Source organism: Ptiloglossa arizonensis, chromosome 6 (genome assembly GCF_051014685.1).
Source record: "Ptiloglossa arizonensis isolate GNS036 chromosome 6, iyPtiAriz1_principal, whole genome shotgun sequence".
NCBI lineage: Eukaryota > Metazoa > Arthropoda > Insecta > Hymenoptera > Colletidae > Ptiloglossa > Ptiloglossa arizonensis.
Genome location: NC_135053.1, coordinates 25,266,420 through 25,285,390, shown reverse-complemented (window position 1 = coordinate 25,285,390; position 18,971 = coordinate 25,266,420). Strand labels below are relative to the sequence as shown.

The 18,971-nt window shown below is 53.3% G+C and overlaps 1 protein-coding gene across 7 annotated transcripts in view; it reads left to right on the top strand.

Annotated features, from left to right (window-relative positions):
• Positions 1–18,971, top strand: part of LOC143148316 (uncharacterized) — a 360,338-nt gene that overhangs the window by 25,201 nt on the left and 316,166 nt on the right. For 6 of the 7 annotated variants that reach the window (XM_076314556.1, XM_076314557.1, XM_076314561.1 and 3 more), the window contains exon 2: positions 17,641–18,477. In XM_076314556.1, the coding sequence (XP_076170671.1) occupies positions 17,641–18,477 (837 nt within the window). Of the gene's footprint in view, positions 1–1,144; positions 1,308–17,640; positions 18,478–18,971 lie in introns of those variants that run through there. The other variant, XM_076314558.1, reaches the window with a different exon arrangement.

Here is an 18,971-nt window from a genome sequence, read left to right as displayed (position 1 = left end):
GGGTCAGTCGATAGACACCCGTACGGAGTTCCTCGGAGTGTTTGTGCGCGAACCGAGTGGTTTGTTCCGCGAACGGACAACCGGCCGGGGGGAACAAGGAGGAGGAAGAGGAGGAGGAGGAGGAGGAGGTGGTGGTCGAGGTTAGGTTCCAGAGGGGGGTGGTATAGGAGCCGAGAGAGGAAGTAGGTGGCTCGCGAGGATTTATGCGCGTCCGCGGCCAAAGGATCGTGCCGCGAGACTGGCTTTCGACGCATCGCGGCGACGTACGGGAAGGTGTCGCGCGAGCTCGACGCCGTCGTCGTGTTCGTCGTGCTCGTCGTCGCGGTCGTCGCGGTCGTCGTCGTGGGTGTGCGCCGTCTCGCGTCGATCCTCTCTACCGGCGCGACGGGAGTCGTCGATCGTTCGCGATAAACGGCGAGTGCGTATCGCGTCCGTGTGTCGTTCCTCGTCCACCCTCGTCGTCATCGCCGTTGATTACGATCGAACGCGTACGCGTGCCTCGATATGGATACTTCGTCCGGCGGTGGTGAGCGCGAGACCCTCCCCGGGAAACGGGAGTACGTCGCGCGTGAAACAGCGAACGAGGCCAGGGGGTGAACCGAGCGGAAATCAGCGCGAAACGCGTACTACTCGCGACGTGTCCCTCCTCCGTCGAAACGAACCGAGACCAGCGCCCCGAAAAACGAGCAACGCGAACGCGAACGCGAACGCGGCCACTATCCCAGCCAGAAAAGGAAAAATCACCCGGAAGGCCTTGGCGGAATATCTTCGCGAGCGACTTCTCGAGCTCTCGAGCTCTCGGCTCGAGGAGGATCCCGCTCGGGCCGCTCGCGTGCATCCCGAGTGGGCGGACGCCGCTGTCCATACCAAGGACACGTATCCTCGGGCGCGAGACCGGAGAACAATGAGGATTTCAACGTGGAGGCATCGCGAGGATGCCGTGTCGAGAATGCGGAGCCCATAGCGTCTCGTGTCGGTCGTGTTCTTCGTCTTCTTCTTCGTCTTCGTCGTCGTCGTCGTCGTCGTCGTCCTCGTCCTCGTCCTCGTCGTCGTCGTCGTCGTACACCTTCTCGTCGAGTCGCGTCAACGAAAGCCAGCCGGGTCTCTCGAGCGTTGGACGACGAGGACGCCGGGCCGTGTGTGCGCACACCGTGGGAATAAATCGAGCGGCCGGGTGACACGAGAGCCGGGGGAACAGGACGAAAGGAGCCGCGGACGAGGAGGCGAAACGAACCACGATAAAAGGAGAGGCTAACGAGCCGAACAGGATGAGTCACTTCGACTGGAAGCTGCTGCGCCGGAAGAAGGTACCGCACCGTGTCCTCGGACGCGAACACACTTTCCGTGCTCCTATTCCGCAACTCCTGATCCTCCCACCCCCCTCGCATACCCCCCCTCACCGTTACTCGACTTATCGACCGTGGAAAAATCACCATACGGGGGTGGACCGCGGTCCACCGACCACGCGTACAGGTAAACGGACGATGCCCCCGACGTGCCGGCCCTCCTCCAACGCTCGCGTTACATTTGTCAAACTTCGGGGACAAAAGTCGTCGACGACCACGACGACTAGCTTTTTCCCCCAACGTTGTCGACCGCGGAGACACTTTGCGCGCCGGACGGACGTTTCTCTTCAATTTCCGTCGATGACTTTTTTCTCCGGCGTTGCTTCCGCCGACGATGTTTGCCACCTTTTCGAAGCTTCGAGGGGGAGACTCGCCTCGCGACGGGCTATTCGTATCGTTGTCGCGTGGGTCGAGGACGAATGAAAAATTGCTGCCTAATAATCGAAGGCAACGTCCTCCGTACGATTGTTCGCCCTCGTCGCGCGTGTACGAGGGTGGATCCGAAACGTTTACGATTCAACGCGAAAGGGACGCTCGAAGAATCTAAGAAACGAACAACACCATCGAGACGAACGGTTCCGGCCTCGTGTCGCGATAATTCGAGCAACGACGCGATACGGAGGCTGTCTTCGAATCCGTGTTTAAAGTTATCGCGCGAACGATTAAGAGCCGGTGCGACGAGTATCGGAATTTAAAGCCCAGGTCGGTAAAGCGAGAAAGTAACGGACGACCGATCGAGACGAGTCTCGAATTTCAACGTGCAACGTACGCGACGAATCGACGAGCCGGTTAGAGACGCTCGATGAATCGTGGCTGGCGGATAACTCGCAGAGTAGAAGACGAACCGAGGTCTTCGTATGTAGATAAGTGACGGAGAACTGTTATCGTGCGTGGGTAAAAAACGTTGTTGCGAGGCCGGTGTAGGCAGCTCGCAACCGGCAGAGAAGCCTGCGAGGCGTTCTTTTGCAATGTACGTCGAAAGTGTAGCATAATGCGGCATAATGCGGTATAATGTGGCATAATGTGGTATAATGTAGCATAATGTTCTCGAACCGAAGTCCCTCCTTGCGTACGTACGTAGGTACGCGTTGTTTCGTCCACGCGTACCGGAGATCGCAGGAAGAAGGAAGTATTTTACTCTCGACGAGGTTTAGGCTCGCTTTGGGTGCAGAGGGTTCGTTAACGCGTACCGTTGGGGGAAGATTTCCGAGACGCGTGGATCTCTTTTTTCGAGCGTTCGCGGCCGAGCCACAAATCCGGCGAATAACGCTTGTGGCGAAGCTTTGCGATCAAAGGTTTACTCTTGGCCTTGGTGCGATTAAAACGCGAGATAACGGACGCGGAACGAGTGCCACCGGTTGGTTCCCTTTTTTCTTCTTTTTTTTCTTTTCAAACGTTTCTGTTCGATTTTCCATTCATGTTTCTTCGAGTTTTCCATCGCGGACGTAAATATCGCTCGGTGACGATCTCGCGAAAAATTTGCTTTTCTTTTCGCACGTTCCCATTCGATTTCCCATTTACGTCGTTTCTTCGGGTTTTCCATCGCGGACGTGAATATCGCTCGGCGACGATCTCGCGAAAAATTTGCTTTTCGTTTCCCGAACGTTCTCGTTCGGTAATAGAGTTCCCCGTATCCAGGGCAACCGGGACCTAATCGGTTTTCTAGAAAGTCCCCGGCACGATGCGATCGCGAGAGGTTGTTGCGTTGTTGGTCGAATCGCGGAAGCTGCGGTCTCCCTCGGCACGGTTGCTTTCGAATTTTGCCACATTGCTGGTACACGGTCCTCGCCGTTCGCGCACGAGCCACCTCTGCACGGTGACTCTCTGTTTACTTTCATCCAGGTGTTACAACATCTGGGATCTCGCGAGAGGACAGAACGAACGGGAATTTCGAGTCGAACGACCCGCGGGGAAGAACGCGAATCGACGAACTACAGTGTCCCGTCGCGATTTAACCGTCGACGATGCGATTACTCGGTAACCGACGTTCCTCGGACCGCGGAAAAACCGTTTCTGAGCGATACGAACCAGTCTCGATAACCGAAAGTTAATCGATAATCGAATCGCTACGATCGAGATGGGTGGACAACGCGACGCGCTCGTTTTAGGCTTTCGACGTAAACGCGATACGTCACCTTGTCTCTCGCTCTGTTCCCTTTGCTCGTTCTGCCTACGATAGTGTCACGGGATAGTATTGAGTAGCGAAACAAAAATATTATACTTTAAAGTCGTTTCATTCGCACACTTTAATTCACGATTCGCGTAAGTGGATATTAAAACAATAGTAACTCGACTTGTTTCCTACTACGTAGAAACAGGTACGCGTTGTTTCGTCCACGCGTATCGGAGATTGCACGAAGAAGGAAGTATTTTTCTCTCGACGAGGTTTAGGCTCCCTTTAGGTGCAGAGGGTTCGTACCTACTACGAGGTAATCGCCAAAAGTTACCGTTTAGCGAATGTCTCCGTAGACAATACACTGAAGTAATTACCGGTAACAGTACGCGATGACGAACAGCGATTTAGACTCTAATAAGGTGGCGCAATGAATGAATCTTTATTCGACAGACGGGGGTATATATAAATGGTTTTTGATTATCGGTGATCCTGGTGTTTGGGTTATGTGTCGTATCGGAGTGCTCGGTGGTCCTCACAATAGCGTAACAAACTTATTTAACGATTAAACTTATTTGTCGTTCACCGAGTTGGGTAACTGCCCGGTGCTGATCGACCAAGAACGCGGAGCGATCGTGGAAATTGGGACGCGTATTTTTCAACGGGGGATTTTATTTTTCACCTCTTCTTCGGGATATCGGCTCGTACGTTTCGTCGTTGACTCAGTTTGAGTATCGCGGAACTCACGATTACAGTCGTAATGAAATTTCTCAATGATAGTGGACGTTGTTCCACGGTTATCGAAACGTTGTTACACGAAAAGGTACGAAAACGAGTCGCGCAAGGTCGTTCGGCATTTTGTTCGATACGCACCGAATGCGTTGCTCTTGGATCGACCTTGGCGAAGAATGTTCTACGAGCTCGACAAACGGTTATTATTCTCCTCTTCCCCACAGCTGGGAGGCTAAGTCGAAAGAGTACTCGGTTCTCTCTTAAGAAACGACGAGGGTGTACAGGCTTTTGTTCCTTGATAAAATTCTCGAGTTAATGGAACCTCCGAGGGAACGGTTTAATACGATCTCGGTCGTTCGACTCGAAAGCGCTCGACTTTTCGCCGCGGCAAAGAACAAAACTCTATCGACGGTGGGTACTTTCGTCTCGAGAGAGAGGAAAAATTAAACGTCGACTTTTTTCTAGTCGTAATTAGAGAAGATCCTAATTATTCCGCGCCGATGCTTTCGCGTTCGGAAGAGACTCGATGTACCGCGCAAAGATTCACCGAGTAGTGTATCCCTCCGTTTGCCTATTGCGTTCGGTGTTCGAAAAAAAAAAAAAAAAGAAAAAAAAGGCGTACTCTTTCACCGAAGTCGTTCAGTTTCTTTGGTTTCCGCTTCCTCTTGTTTCCGTCGAGAGGAGGAGGGCTTCGAGCCTCGCGCTCGTGGCTTCGGTTTTCGTTCGGCGAGCAACCCCCGCGTTTCTAACCCAGGGAACGAGGCAGAAGGCGTTGCTCGCGATACGAAATTTCGAGGATCGTTGGGTCCCGTCGTTTCCGCGGTGGTTGTCCGTTTCGTCGACGGCGTTGACGTAATTGCCACTTCGTTACTCCGTCGTCGACGCTTCGAAAAAGGGGTGAATCCAACGGCTGGTGGTTTTCAGGCGCGCGTAGTTTCCTGCTCGACGGCATCGACGAGGCTTCCCATCTGGTGACGCGTAACATTCGACGACTCGTTGCTTCGTCGAGTGGAAAATTGCGTTAGGGCGTTGAAATTGGGACGATGCCGTCTCTATCGACTCGAACCCGGTATCGAGCGTTCAGCCGGAGGGATCGAGAATTTGAAAATTTACCCTCGAATCGAAAGAACGATGTTACGGAATCGCGTACCGGTCGTCCAGTTCGTTGAAACGTTTTCGAGAAAAGACGGAGGTAACTTCGGGATCGAATGTTGGCTCTCCGGTTTGGTTCCTCGATCGAGCAAACGCGAGCAGTGCTCTCCTGCCGTTAGCGATCGTGCATCGATCGCTTCGGTCGTACGGACGGTAACTCGGCTCGTCCATCGGGACAGTTTTGCGCGCATTTAAACGTCACCGATCGAATGGAACATCGATCGCAGCTGTCGCTAATTACGCGAGCAACGAATCGATCATCGGCGAAAAGTGTTGCGCTCGCTCGCTCGGTTCTCGGTGAGCTTCGGGGCCGCGCGGCCGCGTTTCAACGACGGTAATTAGAAACGGTAAATGAATTAAGCTGTAAGTGGCTTTCTCCGTTCGCGTCCGGCGATAATTTATGCAGGAAAGTTTGCATTATGCCGCTAATAGGGCTGTTTCGATGATATTTATAGAGCCGTTTCATAATACGTTGTACGTTATACCGGAGCGATAATTAGAAGCGCGCCGGGGTACCGCTCGGTATCGCGCGCTCGCTCGCTCGCTCGCGCGCGTGTACACACACGCGCTCAGGGTACGTAGATCGTTTCTAGCTAACTTTTCTCATCCGTTTTTCAACGCGATAAAGCTGCTAACCGTACCGCGCATAAACGTCCGCGTATCGCGAGTTACGTGCGGCTCCGCTCGGCTTTCAGGTGAATCGGGTTCAACGAAGAAGGTGTCTTTGAGAACCGCCGATTGTACCGGCGCGCACGTGTACGCGGAGCACCGTCCGCACAATGCCAGACCCGATAATCGTCCTTCATTAAGACGAATCGCGAGCGTTTCGCGGCCGGGACGGCCCAGGCAAATTTGAGAAAGCGGAATGATCGGTGTAATCGCGTACCAGCCTCGTAACTTTACTCTTGTCCTCGCGCGAAACACGATACGGGGAAACATTCTCAAACGATCGTTCGAGGGACAATCGATCCGCGATTAGATTCGCGGGACTTCCGGACACGGTTTCGGACTTCTCATCGGTGTGGAGGAAGTTTTCGGCATTTTTTCCAAACGAGTCTTACTTTCTCCGCGAGTGGAAACGGGAAAAGAATCGCGATATTGGAGTAACAAGAGAATGAAAGAGATTGCGCGTTGTACGGAGAGAATCCGAAGCGTTTGGAATAGACGAGCGATTGAGAATTAGAACGAAAGGGGATGAATGCGTGCGAGGATACAAGGTGCGAAAAAAGAGCGTTTGAACAGTCTTTAGCAGTCATTGGAAGTTATTGGCAATCAAGAGCAGTCGTTGGAAAATAGTCCAAGTGTCTTTCGAATTGCGAAAGAACAGCGTAGTGAGCGTAGTTATTAATTGTGTGTTTCGTTAATATTTTCTTCCCGCTGCTACATCATTCGATACACGTATATCCTAGAACTTTATTCACCCTTGTTCTATAACCACCGTTACTCACTTAAATAAAATTCCTACAATATAGTTCTCAAAAATACGCGAGCGCGATCCAAAAACGGGTGAAAAATACGCGCTTCTTTATTTTCCGAGGAAAAGTTTGTCTCCGTCTCGATGGCCATCGTTCGTAGATTTTGTCCAGGTATATTTATCACCGTACGGAATACGGCCCGGTTCGAGTCAGGTATCGGTACGTGCCACCACGTGGTCGTTTTTATTCCCGGTATCGATCGCGGAATCGTTGCGTTTCCGGTAAAATAGTTCTCCGAGATACGAGCCGCGGTTATTACGTAAACCGTTGTTCTGTGGTGTACGGTCGATGATATCGACACGCGGTTTCTCGTAATGGAAAGAGTTTTAAAACGTTTCGGTATTCGAACCGCGACGGGCACGGATCGTGCTGGGAAACTCGAATATCGGTCTAGAACGTAACCGAGCGCACTTTTCTCGATGTTGAGAAACGTGTAAACGTTTTCTCGCTGTCAAACGCGAACGCAACTCTCGCGAGTCGCATCTTGCACTCGTTGCATTCCGTCAGTCGATGAATTATTCTTTCAACGGGATCGAGAAGATTCGAAAAACGAATTATCGTCGTCCGTACTCTTCTATTATTTCATGGAACAATTATTCGATCGAAGTGTGATCACTCGATCGAACAAATACGGACGAATAAATACTGTACCGTGTCTTCTTAGATTCTACGATACCTGGACGAGAGTAGGAAGAATTAAGAGGGCGCGCAAAGTATCGTTTCTCTGGTTAAAATTTCGTTAAGAATTCTAATTACCCGATGGGAAATATTTCGAGGGCGAAATTGTGTTCTTCGATCGTTGGATGGTTCGCGGAAGGAAAGTGGTTACTCGGCGCGCGAGGGAAGTAACATTTTCGTGATATTCCAGATGGCTCGGTCGCTGGGGCGAGACACGTCGCGTATTTCTTCGTTGATCGGGGAATAAGGTATCCGTGGACATCGAACGGTCGTCTCCTCGCGTGCAAAACAGCGAACAGTATTTCCACTTGCCAGCGACGGGGTAAGGGCGTTCGCGTTTCCACCGAGTCAAAGTAGGCCAACAGAACCGTGCATTGGCCAGCACCGCGAGGGTAGAAGGAGGGTCGATGCAGTTTCGAATCAATAATCGTGTCTGCAGTTGGCTATTTAAGTTTCGTCGGGAACACTTGCCCCAGGAATAGCCGCGCAAACGTGTTACCGGGGTTAACGATAAATCCGTTCGTCGATATTTTCTCGCGTAACGTCGTTCGCGACCCGTCGAGGGATCGTCTTTCGGAGAAACGTCGAGAAGAGCTACGTTTTCGTTCAAATTCGCAAAGTCGTGCGCGTTCGTCGATGGATTCGGCGACGATCGTGCGTTGACTTTTGTTCGATGTACAGGGTGTGTCGTAACGTGTTCAAGAGGACCAAAGACACGAAAACGATAGCGAGAGCGATTCGATGCTGGAGGAGTATCGCCTTGAAAGTACAGGTAGTCTTTGCGCAAGGGTGGTTCGTAAGTTACGTAACGCGCAGAGTGTAGCGTCTCGATTCGATGTCGGGCGATCGTTGCTCGAAAATCGCGAGCGAACTCTTTCGATTTCGTTGCCCTTGTCGCGTAATATTCAGAATGAATCGCGCTCGGAATCGAGGGAACGTGTGAGCTGTTACGTTGACGTTGAAAACGGTTCGATGATTTTGGTAAAAATCGGTAAACGGACTCGGTGGTTTTGCGAGAGTAGGAAAATACTCGAGGAGAAAGAGCAATTCAAACATACGATACATTCGATACATTTTTCACGGTGTACGCTCACTTTTACGAAAACGAAGAGCATCGAGCGCGCTTCGGATACAAGGCGTTCCTTTCTGATTGTCGTTCGCGTTGTTTGGTTTCTCTAGCCTCGTGCGAGTAATCGTCTCCTTGTCGATTTGTCCGTACGAAACCCAGTCGAGAAAGTTTCTTTTTCGACGCGCGCGTTGAACTTTGCCTTCTCGGGAACTCGTCGATATCGGTGGTAGCTTTGGAAAATGAAAATTCGATCGATCCGGGTGATCGGTTTCGGGTAACGATCCCACGGCAGCTCGATAATTCGTAGTTTTGAACGCCCGTTGGATTTCTTCGTTCGTAGCTGAACAAAGTGCCTCGAGAGACGACGCCCCCAGCGATCGAAACGTTACAGTAGCGCGTGTACGCGTATTATTCATAGTCTACGCGTCGGTGCGTAATTTCACGATCAACGAAATTGAGAACGTCGGTGCTCGGTTTCACGGTCGATGAAATCCAGAACATTGGAAATCGATTGTCTCGAGCCCGACGTCTTTGTCGCGTGATCCGCGAACGCGAAACGAAAGCTACGAACAAGAAAGAAAGAAACAAAATTAGACAAACAGCAAAAGTTCGTCTATTGTGTATTCCTTCGTCGAGGAGTTCGAAATTGGTCACTGCTCGCGAAAATTGATCGAACGGCGCGATCCATGGGGAAAACGCGGTTCTAAATTCCAGTCACGAAAAGGGTAATCTTACGATCGACGAGAGAGGAGGTCGGTGCTTAACCCGGTTCGGTGTCCAAAGCTTCGATCGACGAGTCTCGAGGGCCGACGTTCGAAAAAGGCCGAATTCGCGTTAAAAAAGAAAAAAAAAGTGGCCTCGCGATACGATACGGTACTAAGGCGACGGAGCGTCGAGAAGTTGTTCGAGTTGGTCGCGTCCGGGGAGTTCCACCGCGAAAGATAGACCGTGTCGGTGGATGCACCCGACGAGCGATATATTTCGCGATTTTCTATCCGGCGCGTGGTCGATAAAGTATCTTATTATAAAGCACGGTATAGCCAGTTGCGCGTCGAGTCCCTCGGCCTCTCTCGTCGGCGCTACGTCTACCGGCGCGAGAGAGGATCGAGGGCACTGCCTCCGCTCCCTGTCTATCGCATCCGGGTGGGGCTAAAATCGATTTCGCCTCCCTCGCGCCCCACGCGCCCCCTGACCCGGACTCGCGGTCGCATCGGGGACTCCAACCCCGTAGCAAAAAGCTTTTTCTCCCTTAAAGCGCGCGTCGCTTTGCGATATCCCGATCCCACCCTACCCCGTACTCTTTACTTTCCCGGTGTGCTACCCCTTCGACCCTCCAGCCTCACCTTGCCCTTGGACGATGCGTTTCGCCGAGCCGACCTAACCCGCTCGTTTATCGAGCTGCCGTTACTTTGACGCTCCCGCGAATCTACGTGCCCGGTGGCGAATATTCGGCGAACCGGTGCCGCTCGTGTTTCGTTTTAGGACAGGAACGTTTTGTACCCCTTCGTGGATTGTTTTCGTATTTCCGTTTCAAACGGGTGTCGTCTATCTTTCGCGTCCGGACACCCCGAACGAAACGGTACACTCAAAGGGAGCGAGGGAGCGCAAAATCGTTGCTCATCTCGTGCGTTTTTCGAGCCAAGTCGCGTCGATCGCGAAACGATTCTCGAGCAGCGGAGAATCTGATTAATTTTTTTCCATCTCTCCGTCGATTCGACGATTCGAAGCTTCGTGTCCAAGGGAGTGTATAATCGTTGATTTCCAACCGTGAGTTCGACGATACGGTTTTTGGAGCCAAGTTGCGTCGGTCGCGAAAAGAATCTCACGCGCGGAGAATCGGTTACGGAGACACAATCGTTTTCAGCGGTCGGACTTGTCTTTTTAATTTCTACGTCGATTCGACCATTCGAAGCTTCGTGTCCGAGGGAGCGGAGGATAGCCGATCTCCAACGGTGATTTCGACGTCGGATTTTTAATCGGCATCTTAATGCCGAACATTGTGAAATTTATCGACGAGCAACGCGGAACCCGTACCATCGAGGACAGGAGGCAGCGAACCGTTTCGCGTTCCTGTGCCGTAAATTGATCGAACAATCGGCGCGAAAATTTAACGGCAACGACCCAGTAACGCAGAATTCGCGACCACTCGGTAAATATAATAATTATCGTAAAGACATCGGAGTGTGCTCGTTAATTCGAAGGGCGGGCCGGGAACGATTCGTTCAATCGTACGTATTATGGCGATCACGTACACTCGTTACTACCGTAACGTGGACGACGAACCGGTACGTGGTTCGTGAATGAAATTCCGTTTCGTCCACGGCGAGTTATAATGGAAACTTCATTGGGCGCTGGCTGGACGCGAGCCAAACTTCTCCTCGTTCCGTCCGCGAATCGCGTACGAGCCACGAAGAACGAGCGAGACGCGCACAGCGGATTCGATTCTCCCGAGGAGAACCCGCGTTAATATTCGCGCGATTTCTGCCCGAGCTTTTCCAACCTAGCGTCTCGTCCATCGCGTATTCCAACCGCGTACATTTTTATCGTTTCCGACCGATTCGAAGATTCCAATGGAACTCTGTACGCTACCGTTCGAACGCACTCGTCGAGAGTTCCATTGCTACTTTTAAACAGCCATCGATACGCGCGAAGCAAACATTTCCGATAAAAACATATTTGAGCGCGATACGATACCGTAGCTCGATCGGTGCGAGCCTCCAGATGGTTCGTCGTCCGTACGTGCACGCGCGTACGGGTAGCGTCCTCGAAAGTTCCACGGTTCGAGACAGAACTCGTTAGAAACACGAATTTTCGCTCCTGTTTATCCTCGCGGGAACTTCGAATTAGATTTCGCGTCGGACGTTGATTTCAAACGGATCGTTGTACCGTCGCGCGGACGAGGTATTTGCGCCGAGAGGCTGGACGCAATTATTCTGGAAGTTTGTTAAAATTTATACGAAATTCGACGAACGAAGAGTCGTTTCGAAGCTGGAACTTTCGACTCTTCGCGCTTGGAACCGCTTTTATCGAAACTGGTACTCGGTGGGATAAAATTCGTCCTTGGGTGGTTACGCGGACGATCGTTTTTCGCGGTAGGTTGACGTTGGAGCAGCTTCGGGCGGAGAAAAAGTAGACGAACGAGGAAGAGTTGTCGGAAAGTTTGAAAACCGTGTAGGCCCGTGCGCGCAGGAACGTCGAAGGAAAGCGTTGGATATTCGCGGGCCACCCACTCGGTCGAGCGTCGCGTTTCTTTTTCGGGTGGATTTCTCTGTTCTTTGGACGCGAAACGTTGGTACGGGATCCGGTGCACGTCCGGCCGCGTGCTCGTTACTCGCGGTCATCCGTGTCTACCGACGATTCTCCGCATTCGCTTCAGCCGGCCGCGATTATATCTCAATAACCTTATTTCACGTCGATCGGCTGCAGACACGTGAATGGTCTTCGGGTGAAATTTAAGCTCGAATTTCACGAGGTTTCACGCTCGAGTTATTCCGAGAGCCTCGATGCCCGGTGAATCGACGTGAATTAACGGCGGAGAGCGGCTCGGTAATTGCGAGAACGTTGTCCTTCGATTGAGATAATTAGCGAAACGGTGGAAACGAATCGTCCGATCGGTGTTAATTCGTCCATTTCGATCCTCGGCCCCGATAACGTCCCCATTACCGGTGCTCGCGTGCATGCATTCTTCTCGTTTCCCGCGCGCTCGAGGAACTCGGGGAAACCGCGGTTTCCGAACAGCTGCCGGACAATTATCGCGACAAATTGCCGCGCCCGTGAACTTTCGAGCTCGAGTTCGCCTCGACGTTCACAATATCCTCGGGAATACGTCGATTCCGCGCGCTCTCCGTTATCCGGGGACGCGTAATTGCACGGATCGTCGACGAAAATCGTTTCTCGCGATCGAAAGATCTCTCGAAAAACCGTCTCGTAACGACCGCGCGATCCTCCGGAGAATATCGGTTCCTCGGCGCATAATTTCGATCGACGATCCCGCGTCGAGGAGTCGCTCTTGGATATTTACGTTCCATCGGGTCTGTCGTTGAGCCGAAATCGAGCAGGAACCGATTCCCCTCCGTAGAAAGCGGAGAGTAGAGAGCGATCCGGCTTCGTTCGACGCCTCGTATCGCAAAATCATCGAGTTTAAAATTTTGCAACGATCGATCGGGTTACCGAGTACTATTCGCGGCTCGGTGAAAGAAACTTTCTTCCGCTCGATTTTTTCTACTCCTTCGGTGAACGAGGAACTGTTTCCTCTTCGAGTCGAGACAAAGTCGAAGAAAGAGCGAACGAATTTTAATTTTTCTCGACAAAGTTGCATCGGCACGACGGACCAAAATATTTCGCGTTGTGTCTTCGAATTAACGAAGCGTAGCCACGTTGAAGAGAAAATTGTCGAATCGCGACTACGCGTAAATTTCGATTTATTTGCACACGGTGGGAGGAGAAGAGTTTTCCAAGTTTCGTTGGGGAAAGTTTAGCAATTGTCCGTGATCGATTGATTCCGTCGGTGTCGAGGTATTGCTCGCAAATTACGCGACGGTGGTGGTAACGACGTACAATATTTAAATTATCGCCCGGATGGACGGTTTACGAGGTGGCCAGGCTCGATCTGCAGGCAGCTGTTGGACAGATTTTTCGAAACGAAGGTTTTCCCTCTACGCGGGACAATGGAAATTGTCCCTCGTTATTTGCGCCGCGACACGAGGCAACGTTTGTCTCCCGCATACCTGAGGTAGGCCCAGAGTTACAAATCGATAAATTACATTTCAAATGCCCGTGACTTCCGTTTTCTAACGTCAATAAGATACCATTGACCACGAACGATAACGGTTATTAATTCGTAAGGAACGCGAGGTCGGATGAAGATCGATATTTGCTATTCGGAGAGTCGGGCGTCCGGTGACATCGGTCCGGTGCAGACTCATCGGTCGAGAATTCACGTGTGGTGTCGCGGGCCGCGCTTTGGGCGAGAGACTCTTTTACAGGTTGTCGCGAGGCGGGTCTTGCTCGCGTCGCTCCGTAGGAGTTGTAGCGGTTTCTTGGATGCGTTCGGGTGATTTACGAACGAGGCAGGTACGCGAGGCTCCTCACCGTTTCCTAATGCAATCCATTCCGCTTCGACGTGCCACGGGCGACGTACGGAGCACCGATGTATAAATTACTCGCGGACCAATTAACATTGTCGCCGAACGAGCGAGCGATCCCGCGAACCGGACTGTCCGCGTTCGAGCAGGGGTGGGCAGAAAGATTAATCGAGACCCTCTGCTCGTCCCGTGCTCGTCGAAAGCGTGCTCACGGGAACCAGTTGCGCCCGCGAGGAATTAATTCCGCGCGTAAATTGCGCGATCGTCGCCGCGGTCTCGTATCCGGCGGGAGTTTTTTCACCACGGGGAACTAGTCGCGAGACCTTACGACTTTACGCGACGTCCCCGGTGTAGAGCCGTTTGAAACCGTTCCCATAATTTCGTTGCCAACGACGCCACGCGCGAGAAAAAGTTTACGATCGGGAGGCGCGCGAGTGGATCGCAAATTTCCGCGTATGATAATCCCGACGGTAGAAATATCGCGGGAAGCGAGCTGGAAACGAGGGCTCGCCGCGCGTGCTCGGCTCGTTCGGCGAGGATTTTACAGGTTGGTTCGCGCGCGGCAAGACGCGTAACTCGACGCGCGGTTCGAGTTCGGGACCGTAATCGGGCTCGTTATCTAATTCCAATGGGCCGATAAAATCCACCGTTACCGGCAGGACCCGGCGTTGATGCGCGAAAAGTTTCGCGCGCTAGCGGTTCTCGCGCGAAAAACGGTAGGTATATTTGCACGACGAATTACCAATTACCGCGATAAAGGTAAATGTCGATGAAAATTTCCGAACGGGCTCGTTGAAAGTGGATACACCTGGGCCGTTGACGGCCAGGCGAGAGGTTCGAATCGTCTACGGATCGAATCGCAATAAAATCGAACGTCGTCTCTTACCGGGATTCCTACTCGGCGTATCGTCGTCGTCGTCGTCGATTCGATGCTTTCGCCTTCTTTTCATCTCTCCTTCGATCCAGGGATGTACCGTTAATCGCGAAAGGTTCCTCCGACCCAATTCCTCGGTGTTGTCGGAGTTTGCGCGCGACGTCGTCGGATATCCAGAAACCCGTCCTGTACGCGAGAAGGTTACAACGGGAGTCTGTATTTTTGTTCCCGGCGTATCGGTTCGGCGTCCGTAGCGGCCAGAGTGTCCCTAACGGGCGGTGGGAACGTTTCTCCGAAACGTTCGACGGTGGATGCAAACTCGGCTATTCTATTTACCGCGGGTCCCGTAAAGTTTCAGGAAATGCCTACCGTTTGGAACGTCCCGGACGACACACCGCGTAGAGACGATCCCGGCGTACGCAACACCGTACGGCGGCCAGCCGGCAAGCCGAGCAGCCAGCTCCTCTCGGCGTACCGCGATTACACGATATTTCATTGTCTCGTTGAGCATTGTTGCGCAATTATCCGCGGCCGTACACCCTTTTAGCCGAGAGTGGGTTGCGCAATGCCCGTGTACACAGTTACCGGTGTACCCATTTATAAACCCCCGGTTGCCGGGCCGCATCGACGATCGGTAACTTCTCGTTACCGCGACTACCGTGGCCTACGAGCGCCCGTTTCTTAACGGGTTTCCGTACACAGAACGCTCGCGCGATCGTGTTCCCGTACACACGCATCTCTCACCCGCGGTTCCGGCGGTGCGGTGATTTAGCGCCACGGCGACGGAATCGCGCGAGGTACGCGCCGCGACGCGAACGATTTCACGCGTCTCGAGGACCGACCTCCTTCTACCGGGACACGGTCAACCTTTTAACGGAACAACGGACAATGTTGCGAAACCTCGATGCAACGATTTATTCGCGTGGACCGTTTCATTTCGATATTTTAATCGTCCGTGAAATTTGTTTCCAAGCTCCAAGTGTTTCGACGATAGGGCTTCGCGGTTTTTGGGAAAGCAATTCGAAGCACCGAATCGAGCGACGATCGCGCGCAGCTTCACCGAGAGAAAGGAGTACTCCCGTACGTTGTATCCGTTTTCTTCTCACAATAAACTGCCACAGCCGTTTAATATTCTTTCTATATTTTTTCCCGCGATCCCGCGGCAGAAGCGGGAGGAAAGGCGAAGACGGTGCTCGAACGAACTTTCCCTCTTGATGGGTTCGGCGAAGAGGGAACCGGCCGGTAGAGACACGCGCTTCGAACGAGCTGCTTGCCTCGAAAGATTAGCTTCGACTCGCTCCCACGCCTCATCTCGCTATCGCATCATCGCGGAGATTCAATCTCGCCGCTTCCAGACTCCTCGAACGATAAAACCAGCCGGTCGCGCTGTCGATCCGCGCGGAGCGCGAATGCTCGCCGCAAAAACATGCAAACTCTGTTAGCCAGACTTATTAAGGAAGAGATATTCGTTCCTAGTTTCCGCGTTTACATTGAATACTCGCCGCCGCCGCCGCCGCCGCCACCGACGACGACGACGACGAAAACGACGAAGACGGAGAATCGATGTCTCCGTGGACGAGCCGCTTATCGATTTAGACGCAGAAGACGCGTAAATCAGCGGAAATATGAACGGAACCGCGAGATAACTGCCCGGTGGATTCGCGCCGCGACGATGAACGATGACGACGTTGAACGCGAAACCTGGCCCGTTGTTTTTTAACGCCTCTCGACGACCAGGAGTACAGCTCCGGGCGATCGTTTGCTTTCCTTTCTCGTAATTAACCTCGCGGTCGTTCGATCGTTCGTGGCGCGCGAAATTCAACGACGAGTGCATCTAGGTCTTCTCTCGAACGAAATCCGCGCGTAGATTTCGACGATTCGGAACGGAAGAAGCGAGCGTGCGATACTCGGTGAATCTGCGCGCGATCGCGTCGATCCGTTCGTCCCGAGGACGTCGTTTACCGCGGAATCGAAAGAAAACGGTGTACCGTCCTGGAAGGCAGGATCGGTGAGCCAACGACTCCATCGCGAGGGTACGAACACCGCGGTCCGAATGACGCTAATCCTCGCGTGTGAAGAGGACGGTGAACCAGCGCGGATGCACGGCTCCGTAACTCAGCCGCGTGACTCACGTTCGCAGGATCGGAGCATCGTTGTATTTCAGAATGCAGGAAACCAGGAAGTCGGTGTGCATTATGAAATCGGAGATATTACGCGAGGAAGTTGTATTCACGGTGATGTTATGGGCACGGTACGGGAAGGTGCTGCCGAAGCGTAGCGTAAAATATCATCGTTATGCACCGCTCGAGGTTAATATTAGCCGCGGCGCCGTCCGCGATATTTACTATAAGCCCCATTGTTTTATGCGGCGCTGAACTACGTCGGACAGCCGCTGATACAGTTGTACCGCGGCGCACCTCGGCCCCGCTGCCTACTGCGGAACTATTGCGAAACGAAATCGAACGAGCGCTCGCCACGCTCGACGATTATTCCCATCGTCGATCGACGAACAACGAATCGCGCTCCGATTCGATTTCAACCGCCCGACTATGACGCGGTTTCCGTACTCGATCCGCTTAGACGGTGGCGCCCTCCGAACGTAACCTCCGAACGTTGCTTCGAGGGCAGCCACGATCGGTCGATGCGCCGACGCCGCCTCGCTTAAAGTTCGCGCCACGAGTTCGATTAAACGCGCGACTCGATAGCGCGAATGGCCGCTGCCTACGCGACTCGGCCGCCCCGACGAACGGGGTCACTCGCGGAGCTGAAAACTCGGAGAAACGCGGAGGGTGAATCCTACTTTTGGAAATCGTAGGGTTGGAGACGATCGATCGGTTCGTAGGAACTCGAGCCTCGTTTGCGAGAATCGAGCCGTTCGGATTCTAATATCTTTAATGTCCCTTGAAGCTCGGAAACGGAGAAACGAACGTTACGTAACGGTACGTTCAATTTCCAAAGAACGTTTCGTCGAAGGTTTCGCGATCGAGGTAGCCGCGTCGTCGTTTACCCGGCGTTCACCGTGCGTCGAGCGAGCAGCGCGCCGCTTCCAAGAATATTTGTCCGCGATAGCAAAACCCGTTCGGGTGGCCTCTAACGGCTGGAATTTTTTTGTCGCAGGTGATACCGGTGGAGCGTCGGGTGCCGGAGAAAGAAGAAACCTGGACCCTGGCCCCGGACCAGCAAGACCCGTGCGCGTTCTTCGACGACGTGGCCAAATCGAAAGCGTCGCAGGACATCGAGACCGGGAGGATCGTCGCGGACACACCGGCCGAGAGCAACGAACCACCGGAGACCGGTACCCTGCCGCGAAGCCAAGAGACACGGAAGAGCAAGACCAAGAAGGTGAAGAGTTACCTGAGAAAGTGCAAGGGCGCCCTATCGAAAGGCGAGGAGCCCGAGAAGAAACGTCAGGAGCAGTGCACCTCTTGGTTCCTCGAGAGGTCGCAGGCGTCCGTTCGTCGAGAGGACACCGATGCGTTGCTCGAGAAACAGGAGGAGTTTTCGGACGAGAGGATCCCGGATGCGGAACGTCTCGCCTCGGAGGACGCCGTCTCTCGCCTCGACGCGTCCTCGAAGGCCGACGCACGCGAGGAGACACCCGACGAGGCTCTCGCGAGATTGCTAGACGAGGACCGTAGAAACGACCTGAGAAGAAGTCGAACCTCCCTATACGAGGACGCCACCGACACCGTAAACGACCAATGCCCGATCGACGAGAGCTCCGCCTCCGCCAAACCGAACGGACCGGACCGCGAGCGGAACGACGCGGTTTCGCTCGAGACCTTGACCACGGAAGACACCAACCTGAACAAGTGCGACTCGAACGACACTCTGATAGCGGAAGCTGCGCCGCGAGCGTCGCCCCTCGACGCCGAACGGCGAAAGGAGGAAGAAGACTCCTCGGGAAACGAGCGACCGGACGGCGATACGCTGCGGGCCCTCTCCTTCCTCGGGGTGAGTACAAGAACCTCTCTTTTCCTTTACCCCGCGAACACGGGAATTACTCGTAACGCGAGATTCTCCCCCTTCGATACCGGCCACTATCCCCTCCCTTCTCCCCAACCCCCCCGGGCATCTCCTCCCCCGATAACATCGATCTTCGCGCCGCCGCCGCCGCCACCGCCGCCACCGCCGCCGCCGTCGTTCGTGGCACACCGGTATCGAATCTAACGGTACCGCGCGAGGAAGGTGTATAAAAGGAGCGTGCAGCGGCCATTTGAATACAAACCGCAAACGGTTACCGCGTGCACGGTAGTAAAGCAAATTGCAACGCGCGGGCCCAGCCCGGCCGCGCGCCTGGTAACCTACGCTCTACGCGCTCGGTAATTTATACCGACGGTCTTAACGCGTTCGCGTCGACGATTAAAACGTAATTTCCACGGATAGGAAGAAACGTATCGGCCCGGTGTCCGGTTTTTTCCCATTCCCCTCGATGATTTACGCGCGTC